Source organism: Lissotriton vulgaris, unplaced genomic scaffold (genome assembly GCF_964263255.1).
Source record: "Lissotriton vulgaris unplaced genomic scaffold, aLisVul1.2 SCAFFOLD_474, whole genome shotgun sequence".
NCBI classification, from domain to species: Eukaryota; Metazoa; Chordata; class Amphibia; order Caudata; family Salamandridae; genus Lissotriton; species Lissotriton vulgaris.
The window spans coordinates 1,181,540-1,197,496 of NW_028248784.1; the positions used below are offsets into that span (position 1 = coordinate 1,181,540).

At 47.3% G+C, this 15,957-nt stretch overlaps 1 protein-coding gene across 1 annotated transcript in view; it reads left to right on the forward strand.

Moving 5' to 3' along the window:
• LOC147663829 (uncharacterized) overlaps nucleotides 1-15,957 on the forward strand; it is a 276,738-nt gene that overhangs the window by 204,126 nt on the left and 56,655 nt on the right. Inside the window, exon 4 of the mRNA XM_086950177.1 lies at nucleotides 909-6,159. Coding sequence (XP_086806303.1) covers nucleotides 909-6,159 — 5,251 coding nt within the window. The remainder of the gene's footprint in view (nucleotides 1-908; nucleotides 6,160-15,957) is intronic.

Genomic DNA, 15,957 nt, shown 5'->3' on the forward strand with positions numbered 1-15,957 from the left:
GCAGCTGGCACGGGTGGCCACTGCTAATGGAGGGACTGCTATGTATTCTATGCACAGATATGAATTCAGCAGCCCACATGCCTCGAACCGAATATGCTACTTACCAGTATTCATCTGTTCTTGGCATGTAGGGCTGCTGACATTCATATCGCCCGCCCTCCTCCCCGGCGCCTGTAGCAGCTTCACAATTCTCACATACTTCTAGCATGGTCATCTTTCACTTAGTTTCACTCCATCTTGGTCACAATGGCTAAAAACAATCTGAGGATGGAGTTGATGCCCATGTGCACTGTAGTCCAGGGGAGGAGCCACCTATCTCGTGATACTTCGAAGACTCTTCCAGGACAACAATATGCAATCATCCGGACCCAACACTAGGCGGCGATCTATGCACAGATATGAATGTCAGCATCCCTACATGCCAAGAACAGATGCATACTGGTAAGTAGCATATTCATTCTCAGAAGTAAAATATTCATACTAACCGTGCTGTGCACACTCCAGGTAATATAGGTCATTTGACATTTGTATAGAATATTGTTATTTTATTAACCTTTTAAACTAGAGCCAGCCCTGAAGTCATTTTGTCCTGCAATTTGCAGATCACACTCGCACATCTCACAACAATGACTTGTTAATCACCAGCCTTACATTTTCTACTGTACTGAGGAATCCTGCTTTTCATTAATTGCCTTGATGCACATTGTCTTTTTCTAATTGGCTACATTGCTGGTCTGACTGTGCAGTGCTTTTGATTCCAGACAGTGTATATCCACTAAAAGGCGGACTTGATAGATATTGTAACCCAGTGTGAACACTCAGGAGAATCCCTGTGAGTGCCTTCATCTGGTATGGGGGTGTGAATCTGTTCTAGGCTTTCTAATTAATCTATTTCTTTGTTTAAATAGGTAAAACCCAAGAAAATGCTTTGTGTCCCAGTCCACTTAAAGAATCACCAGTCATGGATCCTTCTGCGACGAGGACGTCAAGCAAAACGGTGCACAACGAGCAAATGATTAAACCTCTTTCAGCCGACAGCAGTGAATGCGTGGAGAAATGCCAGCCTCTGACCAGTTGTGAGCTTTCTCATGTTGGCACCTTTGTTTTCACAGAGCCTTTAACCACTTTGAATAAGGAACCATCAAAAGAGGTTACACGCACAGATACTGAATGTACAACAGCAACTGTCTCTCTTGTGCCATCAGCCCAAGATGTTTACAGTACTACAAACCAAGAGGAAAGGGAGTCTCTTTTAAAGGAGGTAGATAAAGTTAGTGGCTTTCTACTTCACAACAGCTCTGCTGATTCTGACAATGTTGTAGAGTCACCCTCTAATTGCAGTGTTGCATCTTCCAACATAATTTGTGGCGTAACGGCCAAGAAAGATAGTGCAGAGTGTTTTACATGTGACCAGGAAGCTGCGGTGCCACCATCCACAGGAAAGGATGACTGTTTTAAAAAAGCAGACAGAACTCCTGCAATTGTATACAAAGTTGCTCAAAAGCATGCAGTACAAGGTAACTTTGGGGAAGAGCAGTTGTTACATGAGAGGTTTAGTGCCTGCAGTTTACGAAGTGAAGATGGAGACATCCAGGCAGGGATCAGCTCAGCTGACAGATGTAGTGATACTGCAGGCAGTGAAAGTGCAGTCTGCAAAAGCCCTCTGATGCACTGTGGAAGCAGCAATAGTTTGCCTTTCAACGCATCCCTTTTCTCTTCGTCTGTTTCTGTCACCTCCACTGAAGAATTCTCCAAGGGACTGGAACATACAGCAGTCTTTGGGGAAAAACAGAAAACTATCTGTTCGGAAGGGCTTGCTTGTGATGCAGATCCAGAGAAGTCAAGTCAGACAGAAATCGCACCAACAGTTCTTAGTGAAATCACTATAGTTTCCTCTTCAAAGGTAAAGGAAGGAGTTTCTCAAGAAGTGTTATTGGAAGTACCATGCATTTACCCAGCAGGGTTCATTCCATCTTGTTCTGCTCATGAGAAAAATGAACATTCCAAGGAGAGCTTCAGCTGCTGCAAGACTTCTGTCAAGGAGGCAGAAAATGAAATGCCTCCCTCTTGCAGTGCCTATGTAGTATTTACACCTGAAGTCAAGTGTTCCGACATGGAAAGTCATCATGATAGCGCCAGGGAGCTTTCATTTATTGGCACTCAGTTGTCTCCAGATCACGTTGGGTCATTGGGCAACCAAACTAATTCTGTGTCCATCTCCAGGAATGTGACTACTGTAACCTGTGGGATAGAGATAACGGAGTCCAACCGCTCATGCCACAAGCAGAATGTCTGCAGCTCTTCTAAAGATCTCTTGGGCTTTGGCGATAAACATAGTGACAGGAGTATAAACTCTAATCAGAGCCAAGCTCCAGTTTTGAAATCTGGAGTGGCAGAGGTGCCAAACATTGAAACTAAAACTGGACGCGCAACCTGCCACAGCGGCCCAGACTTGACAAGTCTCAGTTCACTAAATGATGTAGCACACATCTCATCCAGTAGTGGCGGCTTTGAATACAAGCAGGTTGGTGGTCTGGCATCAGATGGAGAATTCTATGATTTAAGAGAAAAAGCAGTTGAAAATGTAGGACTGGATATTAATCCTCAAAAGGAAGCTAATCTGCCTAAGTCCATTGGTTATGAACACCACATTTCCACTGCTTGCACAGAGATGACAGACTCGTTCAATACTTTAGCTTTGTTGAACAGATCAGAAGACATTGCTTGTACAGAGTATAGACCCCAAGGACTTGGCACTGCTTCGTGCATTTCAGAAGCAGCAGCTGAGGGAGTGACCCGTCAGGGCCATTGCCTACAAACAGCAACTGAATGTTCAAAAGAGGATGCCTTATATCCCAGCAAGTGCAACACATCTTCACATATCATGTGTGCCTTGCAGTTAGATAAACCTGGTGCCAAGATAACTAAAAATACTCTTGAAAATGGCAACAGGTTTGGACATGTAGAAGGTGCTGTGGACAATAGGAGTGCAAGACCAAATTGCAGTCTTTCTCAGCATTCTGAACTCCCCATATCCAAAGCAGATATACCTGGGCGAGAAGACATTGCGATGTGCAATAAAAGCAGCTGTGACTTGAAGTCCTCTAAACTTAGTCTGCTGAATTCCTCTGTGACATACATGGGATCCGACGTTTTGTTTAGTGGAAGCCCTTTGGACGTTCCCTCCACACTGGGGCTCTCTGATCTTAAATGTATTGATTCAGCTGCTATTGAATGTAGCAAGATTTCAGTTTGTCTAGTACAATCTCTCAATTTAAATAGCAGCCTGGCCCTCATGCCTCCATCAAGTGAAAGTCAGAGGGTTGCTGCAGAGCTTGTAAAAAACAAAACGGAGCTTAGGGAGGAACCACTCATCACCTGCATAGCACATCAAAGACCAAAGTCCAATGAAAGTGATCTCCCAGTGCTTTCAGAGAAGATGACTGCCACAAATGAAAGGCTATCTCGGGAACATAAGAGAGGAGTTTCTGTTTCAGGCTTGCCTAAAGAACAAGGAGCATATGAAAATATAAGAAATGCGCACTGTGTACTCAGCAATCCATGCCACAGTTCATTGAGCCGAGGCACTAGAAAGAAGGTTAAAGCAGTTGGTGTAGATACTCGCGTAAAGGGTCTTGAATACCATCTGATGGCAACTAGTTCTAAAAACTCTTCAAAGACGGGCAGACCGCATTACCATTCTGAAAAAGAAATAGACTTTTCAACTGATCAGAGCCTTCATTGTGCACCTTCTACACTATTGGAAGCCCATGTTCAGGTAGATAGTACTCCCATAGCAAACTTAAAAATGTCTTGCAAGCAATTTTCAACAGAACAGGCCTTATTTCATGGAACCTTTAGGTATGATATTCCTGAAGACCTGCTTAGTGAACCTGACCTTAATCTGGACACTGTGGTTGAACCCATATTGCAGCATGACAGAGATTGCCAAACAGAGTCTGTGCAGGCTAACCACACAACAAACACTAAAGAATTTTCCTTTGCCTTGCTACAAGGCGGTTTACTGCAAGATAACTGCCAAAGTGACCCATCCAAACTTGAACTGTGCAAAAATCTTCCACCTTCATCTAACAGCATGGAAGAAGTTGAACTTTTTTCAGCAAGTACTACTGCCCATTTGCTCTGTGACAAGTTTGAGACCAAGGCCATACATTGCAATGAAGCCCAGCAGGGCCAAACACAGGATTTCCCTCTAGACCAAATTACTTCTCTCAAGGGTAATGGTGCGTCCACTGAAATTACATTGTGCAAGCCTTGCCTAACGACCTCACACACTCAGAAAAATTGCAATCTCCAAGCTAAGTCCTTGCTGGAAGTTGAATGTCATCCTGGACCCCAACAGAACTCTCAGGTCGGACACTTAGCAGAAGTATCCGTGGAAAAGGGATGCAAAGTGCCTTTCAAGCGAAAAAGAATATGGAAAGGTAATAGCAAATGTGCATCAGAATCTATGGCCCCTTCTGTTTTGGATGGCAGATTAAACACAGGGGTTTCCACAGGTTTTGAGATGGAGCGTTTAAAGCAGACCACAAGCTGCAAAAGTGAGTCTGCCTCAATGAAAACAGTGGCATTTTTTACAGGATCTCAGAAAACCAACAGCTTTTTAAAGCAAGACTCTGTTACCAGGAGTGAGGTAAAGAACCCAGGCGTCTCCCACAGTCTTGCATGTAAGACTGTACTGCAAGAAATCAAAAGGCCAAAGCTTTCCTCATGTCGATCTGGCACTCTGGCTTCCCCTATTGGTGCCGCCTCTTTGTCAGGAAATACCGACAAATGCATCTTAAGCTGCTCTAGCATTCCTCCCAAGAGTGCACCTTGTATCCCCGTCCATCAAGAAGCACTAGAATCTAAAACTATGGTTACATGTACCGATCTTTTTAGTGCCTTTGAGGGGAACTTAAAACCCATCCATTTATCCATGCAAAAGAAGCAACCAGATCGAAAGTGTAAAATTATTCCTCCCCAGGTTCACTTGAGGACCATGAGGAAAATGAAGCCCCGAAAAAGCCTTTCCTGCTTAAAGCTGTCCCATGAGTCTTCTATCCAACAGGAACATACACTCCTCAACTTGTCCAGCACTGCAACCACTGTACTAACTTCAAATGCCAGCTGCAAGAGGTTAACAGCCCTTGTGCCAAAGCAAAGACGATTTAACTGTCATTTTATGAACTGCTTGTCCACCAAAGAGGCAGCCGTGCTTGACAGGTTGTCCATCATGGCAAACAAGTTGCTGCTTCCATCTTTTAGCAGCTGTACAGTAAAGTCTTCACTTTCTTCTTCATCGAACAGTTTAATGCTTCCAGACAATTGTAATCTGCTACGATCCAATAGACTTCTGGAGATTTTTTCATGCATCAATATGAGGATGGACTCCCAGTGCAGCAGTAGTTGGTCCTCTGCTTTTTCCAAAGATGGTCCAACACCCTTCATGAACCAGCCTTTAGCACTTTATCCTGGAGAGTCCTCAAAAGTACATTGTACAAACTTACTCAAAGATGGATCTCCCATGTCCTTTGGTACCCCATCATTCCCCATGGCCTTCCATGTAAAGCTGGATTCCTCTCATTTACTAGATTTTGATAGACATCCTTACACGCATAACACACCTGGCAGATGGGAGTCATATAACCTTTCAGGGCAGCCTTCAGAATGGACACTTTCACTCTTTCTATCGCAGTGTTCTTCAGCAGCCGAAGCCTCTGGTGTCTTCAGGGAAGACTTTACTCACAGGTGCGAACTAAAGCCCAGTGCGTTTAGCCTGCGGTCTGTGGAGTCCGCAAATACGACCCATGAACGAGGGCGAAGTTCGCTGAGCAGAAGCCAGACAGTTTGCTCCATGCATGGCCTTCACACTGTTTTAGCACTTTCTTCTCCTGGATGCTACCGTTTCTGGACAAGGAGGAGAAACCTGGGCAGCAGAATACCCACAGTACAGAGACTGTTCATGACACAGTTCACACAGGGCTTGAAGGGGATAAGATCTCAAGCCTCATTAGCACATCAACCCTTCTCGTCCCTTCCATATTCATTGGGTAGGGTCCTGGCTACGTGGAGCAGGCATGGTGTGTCCACCAGTCCCTCAATGTTCACCAGTGCTCACTTTAATGCCTGGCAGCCACCGATGGATATTGAAATCAGGTAAAATTGTTGATCTTACATGTATTGTATTGCTGATATCATTTGTCAAAATATATATATATATTTTCATTTTGTTTATACATCCCTTCTACTGAAGTGTTTAAAATAATAAACCCTGCCCTTAACAAATGTTTATATCCAATGTAAGGTTGTGTTTTCAGCAAGAAACAACATCCTTTTGCCATCAAGCCAGTTGTCGTCATCCTGGGAAAGCCCATCCCCTCCACGTCTATGACACAATGAAGAAATCATTACATGTAATGGGGCAGCCCTGTGTCCCTCAGACCCTGGGTCTAGTAGATGCATGCTACAATTGGTTCTGTTGGGTTTTGCAATTGCTTTGTAACCATAATAATTTACATACACAGGGGTCAGTATTGAGCCCCACTCCTTTTAATATTTATTTGTCTCCCTTGGCCGATCTGGTAGATTCTCACGGTGCCCGGATTGTGTCCTACGCTGATGACACCCAGCTTCTTTTCACCTGCGATAAGAACATGGTCTTCGCAGGTGATACCATCAGAAGCTGCCTTGAGGCCGTCTTTTCTTGGTTTCAAGTAAATCAGCTGAGATGCAATTCGGACAAGTCCGAGATCTTGTTGTTTGGCTGCCTTCCAGACGGCCATTGGAAATCATGGTGGCCCTCCAATATGTACCCCCCATCTTCGGCTGCACCTCTGGCAAAGAATCTGGGTGTTAAAATCGATAATGGCCTAACCCTCAAACCCCAGATTCTCAATGTAGTTGGCCAGTGTTTTGGCTTGTTACGAACTCTTAGGAAATTTCTTTCCCTCAGCCATAGGAGGATTACGGTACAGGCATTGATTGGCTCCAGGTTGGATTATGCCAACGTACTGTATCTGGGCCTGCCTGAATATCTTCTCACGCGCTTCCAATCAGTACAGAACGCGGCGGCAAGGTCCATTTTTGGCCTTAGCCGTAGGGCCCATACTTAGGCTCTTCTGAACACGCTCCACTGGTTGCCGGTGCGGAAACGGATTCATTTCAAGACTCTGATCATGGCCTTTAAGTCCTTACACGGCATTGGTGCCGTGTACTTAAGGAAAAGAGTATGGTTCTACTTTCCTTCTAGATCTCGCCTGCAGCCAAACGAGCACGCATTAGAGGTCGCTCATATAGACAGCTGGCCCCTCAACTCTGGAACAAACTGCCCTTTGCTCTTAGAAAACTAGATAACCTGCTGTCTTTTAGGAAAGGGCGTAAGACCTGGCTGTTTGAACAATAGTTTGCATGCGCTTTCCTGGACACTTCTCTGTTGATCTGTATAGCGCCGGGACACTCTGCCTGAGTAGCTGAACGCTCTATAAAACACCCAATAACATAACATAACATACAATTTCATCAGACAATATACTTATACCAACATATATGTATTATGTGAACTTCTTGCCATAAAAATGGCTGCTATACAATCAAATTCATAAAAAAAATTGAGTAGACTTTTTTAGACAAACCAAGAACATTTTTTGTGACATAAATAGTGACAGACATGTGCAACATGAATCACATTTCACAACAACATAAGGCTTCATGAAAATCACGGTGTTCCGTCTTTTTTAGATTTCAATGTAGTTCAACTCCCACTCTATATTAGCTTCACAGTTGTTTTAGATAAGGGGGAGTGACTCAATACGTACCGCTATTTCACGTCTTGTGTGGTGTTTCTCAGGTCGGTCACTTAGAAGTTTTTGTCCTATGAAATTGTATACAAATCACAAAGAAGAAATCCGCATTCTGTGTACAGCTGAAAATAGGACTTTGGAAACCGATGAATTGTTTGAATTTCAACGTGGTCTGAGGCTGTAGAAACATACATCAGTAAATAATTTTGTGGGCAATTGTTTAGTCAACAGTGAACTTGTATTACTATCATTACATATAGCTGTATAATGTACACATTTTACTACTTCACACACAGGTTTCTATAAGCTCTGGCATAACAAGTACCAATATAATCCAGTTATGATTAATGAGACCTAGAGCGATGTCATGTCTGGCTTTTAGCCTCTAGTGACTTAACTGTGGTCTTAAATTGCTAGTGGTCACTCAAAAGGGGCATTAGGTGATCTTCATCAATTAAGGACTGCAGATATTCATACAGGACATCTTACCCCAGATTATGAGATGCCCAGCTGCCTTCCTCCCAGTTTACTCCTCTTGTTAAATCCATTGTTTTTTCATATCTGACAGTGAGTGTAATGACATGGTGGTACCCTTCCGCATCCTTGTTGTACCTAGTAATAGGACCAGTGCCAGAACGTGAACTGGGCTTTGACTTTTTTATCCATAGCAATCCTAGCATGCCATCTTTTTTGGTTAGTTGAAACCTTAGCCTAGAAATGTAGCCAAATGGTCACTAAGTCACTGCAAAAACAGACTCTACCCTATAGTTCAACCACCTCTGCCAGTACTATTTCCACTGAGGTCAGAGCCCCTCTCCCTTCTATGGCGAGAACGTCATATAAAGAGGATGATGCCCTTTAAAACTTTCTTTTGGTTGCGCATCCTATCTGATTTTGACATATCAAGTAAGGCATGTCCGCTTCCCATTGACCAAAAGTACTAAATGCCTAGATAGTCAGACCCACTTCCAGCCTTTAGGTGCTAAAGACATGCTTGCTAACCCTTGTTTTGTTAGTGAACATTATCAGTTTTTCCATAACTTCTGAAAATTACAGAACTTTATAACGTTAAACGTTAACATTTTGTCACAGGTAGATGGGTATGAACAGTGTGTAATACAGTCAGTCATTTATCATTACCATAAAGTTAGAGGTCAGGGCGATGTCCCCAATCCTGTGGGCTAGCGTCCCTTTTTCTGCGTTGAGTTTCTCAGGCATTAGAAATATAATACATATTCCAGGTATCCAGGTATTTTCCTTAACTGCTTTAAGGAGGATAACTATCTTGTGGATACAGTAAGTCCCCAATGTCTTCCTCCCTATTTTTACATATGTCCTTACACGTTTAAGGAACAATTCCTCTGTGACACCCAATTCTACAAAATCTGTTAAGCTGGTCTAAGCCATTTTATCACAGTCCAGCATTTATTTATTTTTTTTAAATTTTTGAAAACCTTTATTGTGCATGAAGAGTGGTACAAATACGGGCCTACAACCATCGGGCCGGCCACAATACTGTTTAGCACATATGTAAGCAATACGTTCCCCCAGCGACATCAGGCAATATAGCAATAATTAACAGCAGTTACACTGAACGGAATAGTGGCGCTAGGGAGGAGGAGCATTGAAGGTTTAGATTTTTTAGAGTTTTAGTCTAAAGATAAAACAATGAAGAATAAACCAAGGAGAATCGAGTCCGTATATTAACTACATCACATGGGCAGGCAGCATCAAGAAGTAGCATCAATAATGAGGACTCCCCTTCAAATCGGCGGTACAGTGTAGAGCAGCAGGAGAGTCAGTTCGCATTTATATACCACCCACATCGCTACCCACTCCCCACTAATCCTTAACACAGACCCAAAACAGAAAAAAGAAAAAATCATAAGAGAAGATCATACATAGGCACCATAGAAACTAACTAAAACTAAATATAACCCCCCACCCTACACACATGCAGAGGCTACGGCCTGCCCCCCCCCTAGCAGAGTGTCTGTCGCCCCAATAAACCCGAAATTTAGAAAGAGGAAGGAAAGAAAAATTAAGGAAGGAGAAGAAGGAAGGAAGGTTAAAGAAGTATAATCCAGTGATATAGGGAGTAAGAACAGAGTCTATCCTTGAACTCCCACAAAATTATAAGAGGAGGATCAATTCACAAGTCACCCGGAGAACCCCGATCGCAACCCTCACTTCCCCGTAATCAACATAAGCAAGCAAGGAGAATTAAACAACAATTGAAAAGGGAAGAATATCAAATAACACATAGTCGCGCTGAGGAAGCACTCCAGTCCGAGTCTCAACCAGCCATAAACACAGTTCGTTCGACAAGGGCACGTCTAACCCTGGCCAGATCGCAGACGCTGTCGCAAACTGAGCTCCGATGAAAGCCCCGCCTCAGGTGGAACAAAGAGAGAAGATGGCCGCATTCGGCGAAGAGACGATCCCCCAGGACAAAATGGCCACTTCCAAACATACAAAGTTTTAACAGACCAGAAGGGCAACAGTCCAATGTCCATCTGTAGTGGTGGAGCGCTGGGGGTTAAAGTAGCGTAGCGAGGCGTGCAGGTATTACATAAAGCTAGGAGCCGTGCCTGCCGGGTCACACGGGAGGATGGTGATACAGTAGCCCGAATAGAGTTCTTAGGCAGGATAGGAAACCTTGTAGCGACGCCGGGACCGGCAGGCGGCATGATTTCTGAGACAGCAGAGTAAGAGGTGTGCACAAGTTCACAGGCGCGCTGTAACAATGTAACCAGCACACCATCGTGCGGGGGTCGGCGGGAGGGAAGATGCAAGCAGCCAGACATTATATCCTGAAGCACGAGTGCAGCTTCATCCAGTTTCTGTCCCAGTACTCGGGAGCACTCAGACATATCCACCGTCAGGGCAGTGAGAGCGCTCATAATAGAGGCGCAGGTATATTCAGGCGGGGAGCCATCCGCGTCCACAGTATGGGGTGTAGCACCACGTTCACCACTCCGCCAAAATGCCGGCAATGCAGCCGATGCCAAAGCCGAGGTGGAGCCCATAACGATCACAGAGGAAAAGTCCGCCATATTGTGCTGCTAGGGGTTTCTCCGATCGAGGAGGCAAGCAAGCAATGAGCAGACTGGACGGTAGCACCGGGCAGCCGGGTCCGTCTCCGCCTGTGCAAGAGTTAACAAGAAACCCCTTCACGTAAATACTGGCAGGAGCGAGTGAAGCGGCTAATCATGGCCGCCCGCTGCATGGACGGCAGAAAGGAGCAGCGCGTCTCACCTCTGTGTTGCATGGGAGCTGTGAGGCAGAGTAGATCCACAGGCAGGCGACACGCACTCCCCAGCGGGGGCAGAGACCAGCACTCTCACAGCCCACAGTCCGCCTGGGAGCGTTCCGCAGTGCACCGCTCCATCAGCCCTCCGAGTCGCATCCCCCTCCGGCGTTGCTCAGGGACACGGGGTCCTAGGTCCAGGGCGCAGTCACGGTTCGCAGAGAAGCGTGCCCCTTCTCCGGATTGCAGACGGCTAGAGACGCCGGGGGAACACCTCCGGTACCAGCGCGACGTCAGCTACCTCCCGCGTACATTCTGTGTCAGGATCTGGAGCAGGATGGTGCTGCAGGGAACAAAGGATCGGGGAGCCGGGCGACTACACGTCCGTCCCCGCCGCCATCTTGGCTCCTCCCCCCCACAGTCCAGCATTTAGCCAAAATAATGGCAAGTATTGTTGCTTTGCCCCGGAGTGTTAATTGAGTTGGGTAATGCCCAGTAAATAGTAACAATCTGCCTTGATGCTCCTTGGTACTTGGAAACCAGTATTTTCTGCAACTCGGTCGCGCCAATAACTTGATATTCTGTCTTCCCAGACAATGTGCATGATTGTGGCTGTAGGGGCACTGTACTTGTAGTGGAGACGTCCATTATTTCCTTGTATCCTATGCATGATGTTAGGGTGTTGTAAGTGTCATGTAGCAAACTAAAGTGGGCTAGTATAAATCTAGTGGTATTTGAGGCTTTTGTCATGTTTGCAAATGCAATGGAACATCTTTTGGCAGGCATCAGTTCCACAGTATTTCTCATTTTTATGACCAGCGGAGGCACTTTTTTGCTCATGGTGCAAATAGCCCCATAGAGGATTGAGATCATATTTGTTCCCATCTATGTTAAAGTGCATAGCTATAGATTGTCAGACTGCAAAGAGCTCTGGGAACATGTCCCTTCTTAAGCAGTCTACAGTATTACCAAAAGTGTGTGGCCTCTTGGGTCAGTTGCACATCCCTAAATGTGGCAAATGTTTCATTTAGGAACAAGGCCCCCCAAGCAAACGTAGCTTTCATACTTAAAATTAATGTGATATTAATAGCTACAATTGCTATCTAGATGTTGGAGTCTCCAGCCCTGTTTGGTCTCCGCCTATGGTGTGTTCCAAATATTACTGTGAAAATATGCCTCCTCCGATGTAGCAACTTTTTTCCCTATGGAAGTTTATGCAGACTGGGACCTTAACAACATAATATTATTATTGTTCAGTCAGATAATATGAGGTACGATACCCAAGCTGTTTCCCTACATGCCTTTGGACCTGTGCCACATTTAATACCGAGAAGGGCAGTAGATCAGTTGCTCTGATATATGCATCATTAGCTACCCCTTCGTCAGGAAGGGAAGCTACCTTCCCAACAGAAGAGATTTCATTTCTGCTATCTGCTATCCTAACCTGTGATATCAGTGATGTTTGGGAGACTTTTTTTATTTATTTTTTTTGTAAAATTTTTATTTTGCAGACAAAGAAAGAAATAACAATAAACAAAAGGTACCACATTCGGTGCGTAGATGGCCCCACACAGTGGGGAGCGTGAAAGGAAGATGAGGCAGAGCAGCAAAACAGAAAGCCAGCAGGTAAAGTCTTCATGGGCTGAGAGCGTCGGCAGTCCCGCATCTATCCCCCAGCACGGGGTAGCTCAGTTAGTGCAGCCGATAAATAGTCCAGAATCGCCCCATTCTCTAAGTAAGCCTCATCTCGGCGATGCAACTGTCCCAATGTAGCACCCAGCCCCTCCCCCCAAGAACTCCCCCCCTCCCCCCCGTGACGGCGCCGCTCGCATTCCCCATTCATCCAACAAGCATACTCTAGAGCTGAAATAAGTGTAAATTCCTCAATGATGCCGGGCAAACAGCCGAAGGCAAGCCAGCAGAAAGAAAGGACACCAAGGGGCCCCACTCGTGCCTGAAGTTTTTGTAGTTGCCTATAAATATATCCGCCATTCTCTCGAGACTCAGAAGTCTCCACAATCTAGAGTGCCAAAGGGAAACCGCCGGGGCCTCCTTCCGTTTCCAGGCTGAAGCTAACGTGAGTTTAGCCGCGCCGAGACACAGCCACAGGATCTTCTTGTCGGCTCGCGTTTGGTGTTCAAGGCCGGGGTCTCTCAATCCCAGTAGCACGAACTCAGGGGAGTCGTCGACAGGGTACTGCAGAATGTCCTTAATATGGGACAAGATCTCGACCCAGAAGGGCTTAATGATCGGGCAATCCCACCAAATGTGGCGGAAGTCCCCCAGGAGGCCGCAACCCCTCCAACACCTGTCCGTGATCGCCGGGAAAATGCGATGAAGTCGAGCCGGGACCATGTACCATTGCGTAAGAGTTTTGAAATGCGCCTCCCTCAGGAGTATGGAATGATTAGATTGCGTCATGTCCTTCCAAAGCGCGGACCATTCTCCGTCAGTGATATCTCTCCCCACCATCTCCTCCCATTGCTCCATGTAGCGCGGTCTGGGGGAAAGGGCCGAGCGGAGCAGCAGCTGGTAAAGAAAAGAGATGGCCCCCTTCATGGCAGAGGTCTTCAGGAGAAAGGCTTCAAAGTCGGACAGAGGTCTCGTCGCCGCCTCTCGCACCCCCGGCGATGTGGCCCAGTGAAGCAACTGCAGATGCCGGTACCGCTCCCCTGGCTGCACTTGGTAGTCCCGCATGCAGTTCTCAAACGTCAGGGGATCGGGGCCATGGAACAAGTGAAGTAACGCCCGGCATCCCCCCTCCCTCCAGCCGTCAAAGGGGCCCTCGGCGAGCGCCGGTGGGAACTCCGGATTAAAATGCAATGGAGTGAATGGGGATGGAAAGGTCGTCCACCTCTCATCGCCCGCCAATGTGTCTCAAACCTTCAGCGTAGTCCCTGTGGGGGTACTAATATACGCGTTGACTGGGCGGTCCCGCTTCGGCTTCCATGCCAGGTCCCAGATGGACCGGCCTGCCACACTCCGGTCCATATGCAGCCAGTGTTTGTCAGAAAACTGCTGCGACCACTCCACCATGACTCTAAGTTGGGCTGCCTTATAATAGAGGTTGAAGTCCGGAAGGCCTACCCCTCCTTCATTCCGCAAGCGTCGCAGGAGTGTAAACGAAAGCCGCGCTCGACCACCCTGCCAGAGAAATTTCAACATCATCGATTTAAGGTGGCTAAAAAAAGTGGAGGGCAGTGGGATCGGTAGGGCCTGGAACAGGTAAAGATACTTGGGGAGAAGGACCATCTTGATAGCATGTACCCGTCCTAACCAGGATAGGAATTTTGGTTTCCATTTCTCCAGTTCCGCCCGCGACTTGGCCAAGAGGGGAGGGAAGTTGGCCGCGAAAAGGCCGCCCACTGTGGGGGTGAGGTGAACCCCTAGGTATAGAATGGAGCCCGAGGCCCAGGCCAGAGGTGTCGTCGCCTTCACCCGAGCCACCTCGGCCTGAGATAGGGTCAGGTTCAGGACATGCGACTTGCCATAGTTAACCCTGAAGCCGGCCACCGCTTCAAACTCCAGCAATATATCCCGTACACATGGGAGAGAGTTAGCGGGGTCGGCCACCGACAATAAGACATCATCTGCAAAAAGGGTGATCTTGTGCTGTTCCCCCGTGAAAGGGATGCCCTTCACCCCCTCATGCTCCCTGACGGCCAGCGCTAGAGGTTCAATGCTGAGTGCAAACAGCAAGGGCGAGAGGGGACACCCCTGCCTAGTGCCTCGTGTGTGCCGGAAGAAGGTCGACAGGTGGCCGTTCACCGCCACCCTCGAACGCGGGCTGCAAAAGTTGGCTCTCACCATCGCGATGAATCGATCGGAGAAACCAAACGCCTGTAACGTGTGGAATAGGAAGCCCCAGTCCACTCGGTCGAAGGCCTTCTCCGCGTCCAGCCCCACCAAGACCGCCGGGATGCGGAACCTGTCCGCCTTCTCAATAAGGTGGATTACCCTCCTAGTGTTATCATGCGTCTGGCGGCCTTTGATGAAGCCAGATTGGTCCGCGTGGATAATCGACGGCAGCAGGTCCTGTAGGCGACTCGCTAGAATAGCCGAGTAGAGCTTTGCGTCGATATTGAGCAAGGCTATGGGGCGGTACGAGGCACACTGCTCCGGGTCCTTCCCCGGCTTCGGCAGGACCGTGATCACTGCTTCCGCAAGGGTCCCATAGTTCACCCCAGGTCCAACCATGTCGTTAAAGAGGGCGACCAGGAAGTCACACACCTCAGTCGCATAGGTCTGATAAAAGACTGCGGTGAACCCATCGGGTCCGGGGGCTTTGTGCAATTTCAGGTTTTTGATGGCAGAGAGGACTTCCTCCCTCGTGATCGGAGCATCAAGTAAATCGTTCCAAGCCCCTGATACCTGCGGAAGCGATAAGCGCTGCAGGAATTCACGCTGTTTAGCAGTGTCCAGCTCTTCCCCCTTGTACAACGCGGCGTAGAAGCGGCCAAAGACATCCGCCTTCGCCCCGTCACTATGATGGAGCACTCCCGCAGCATCTCTAATCCCACCTATGTATTCACGCTCCCTCTTATCTTTCAATTGCCGGGCCAGGTGTCTGCCGATCTTGTTACCCCCGGAGTAGGAGTGCCGACCCAGCCTCAATAGGGTGAGTTCAGCCCTATTTGTATAGTGCGCCTTCAACTTGCCCCTCACCGCCGTCAGAGGGCGTAGGGTCACCCTCGAGGGATTAGCTTTGTGCTCCCTCTCAAGCGTGAGCACCTCCGCCTCCAGCGCCTCCCTCTCCTTCCTACGTAAAGCGTTCAATTGCGAGTTGAGGCCCAGGCACGTCCCCCTGATCGTCGCCTTGAAGGCGTCCCACGTGGTCATCAGGGACGTGTCCGAAGGGGGATTGCTTTCAAAAAAGTCCCGAATAGCCAGACGTAAGGCCTGATG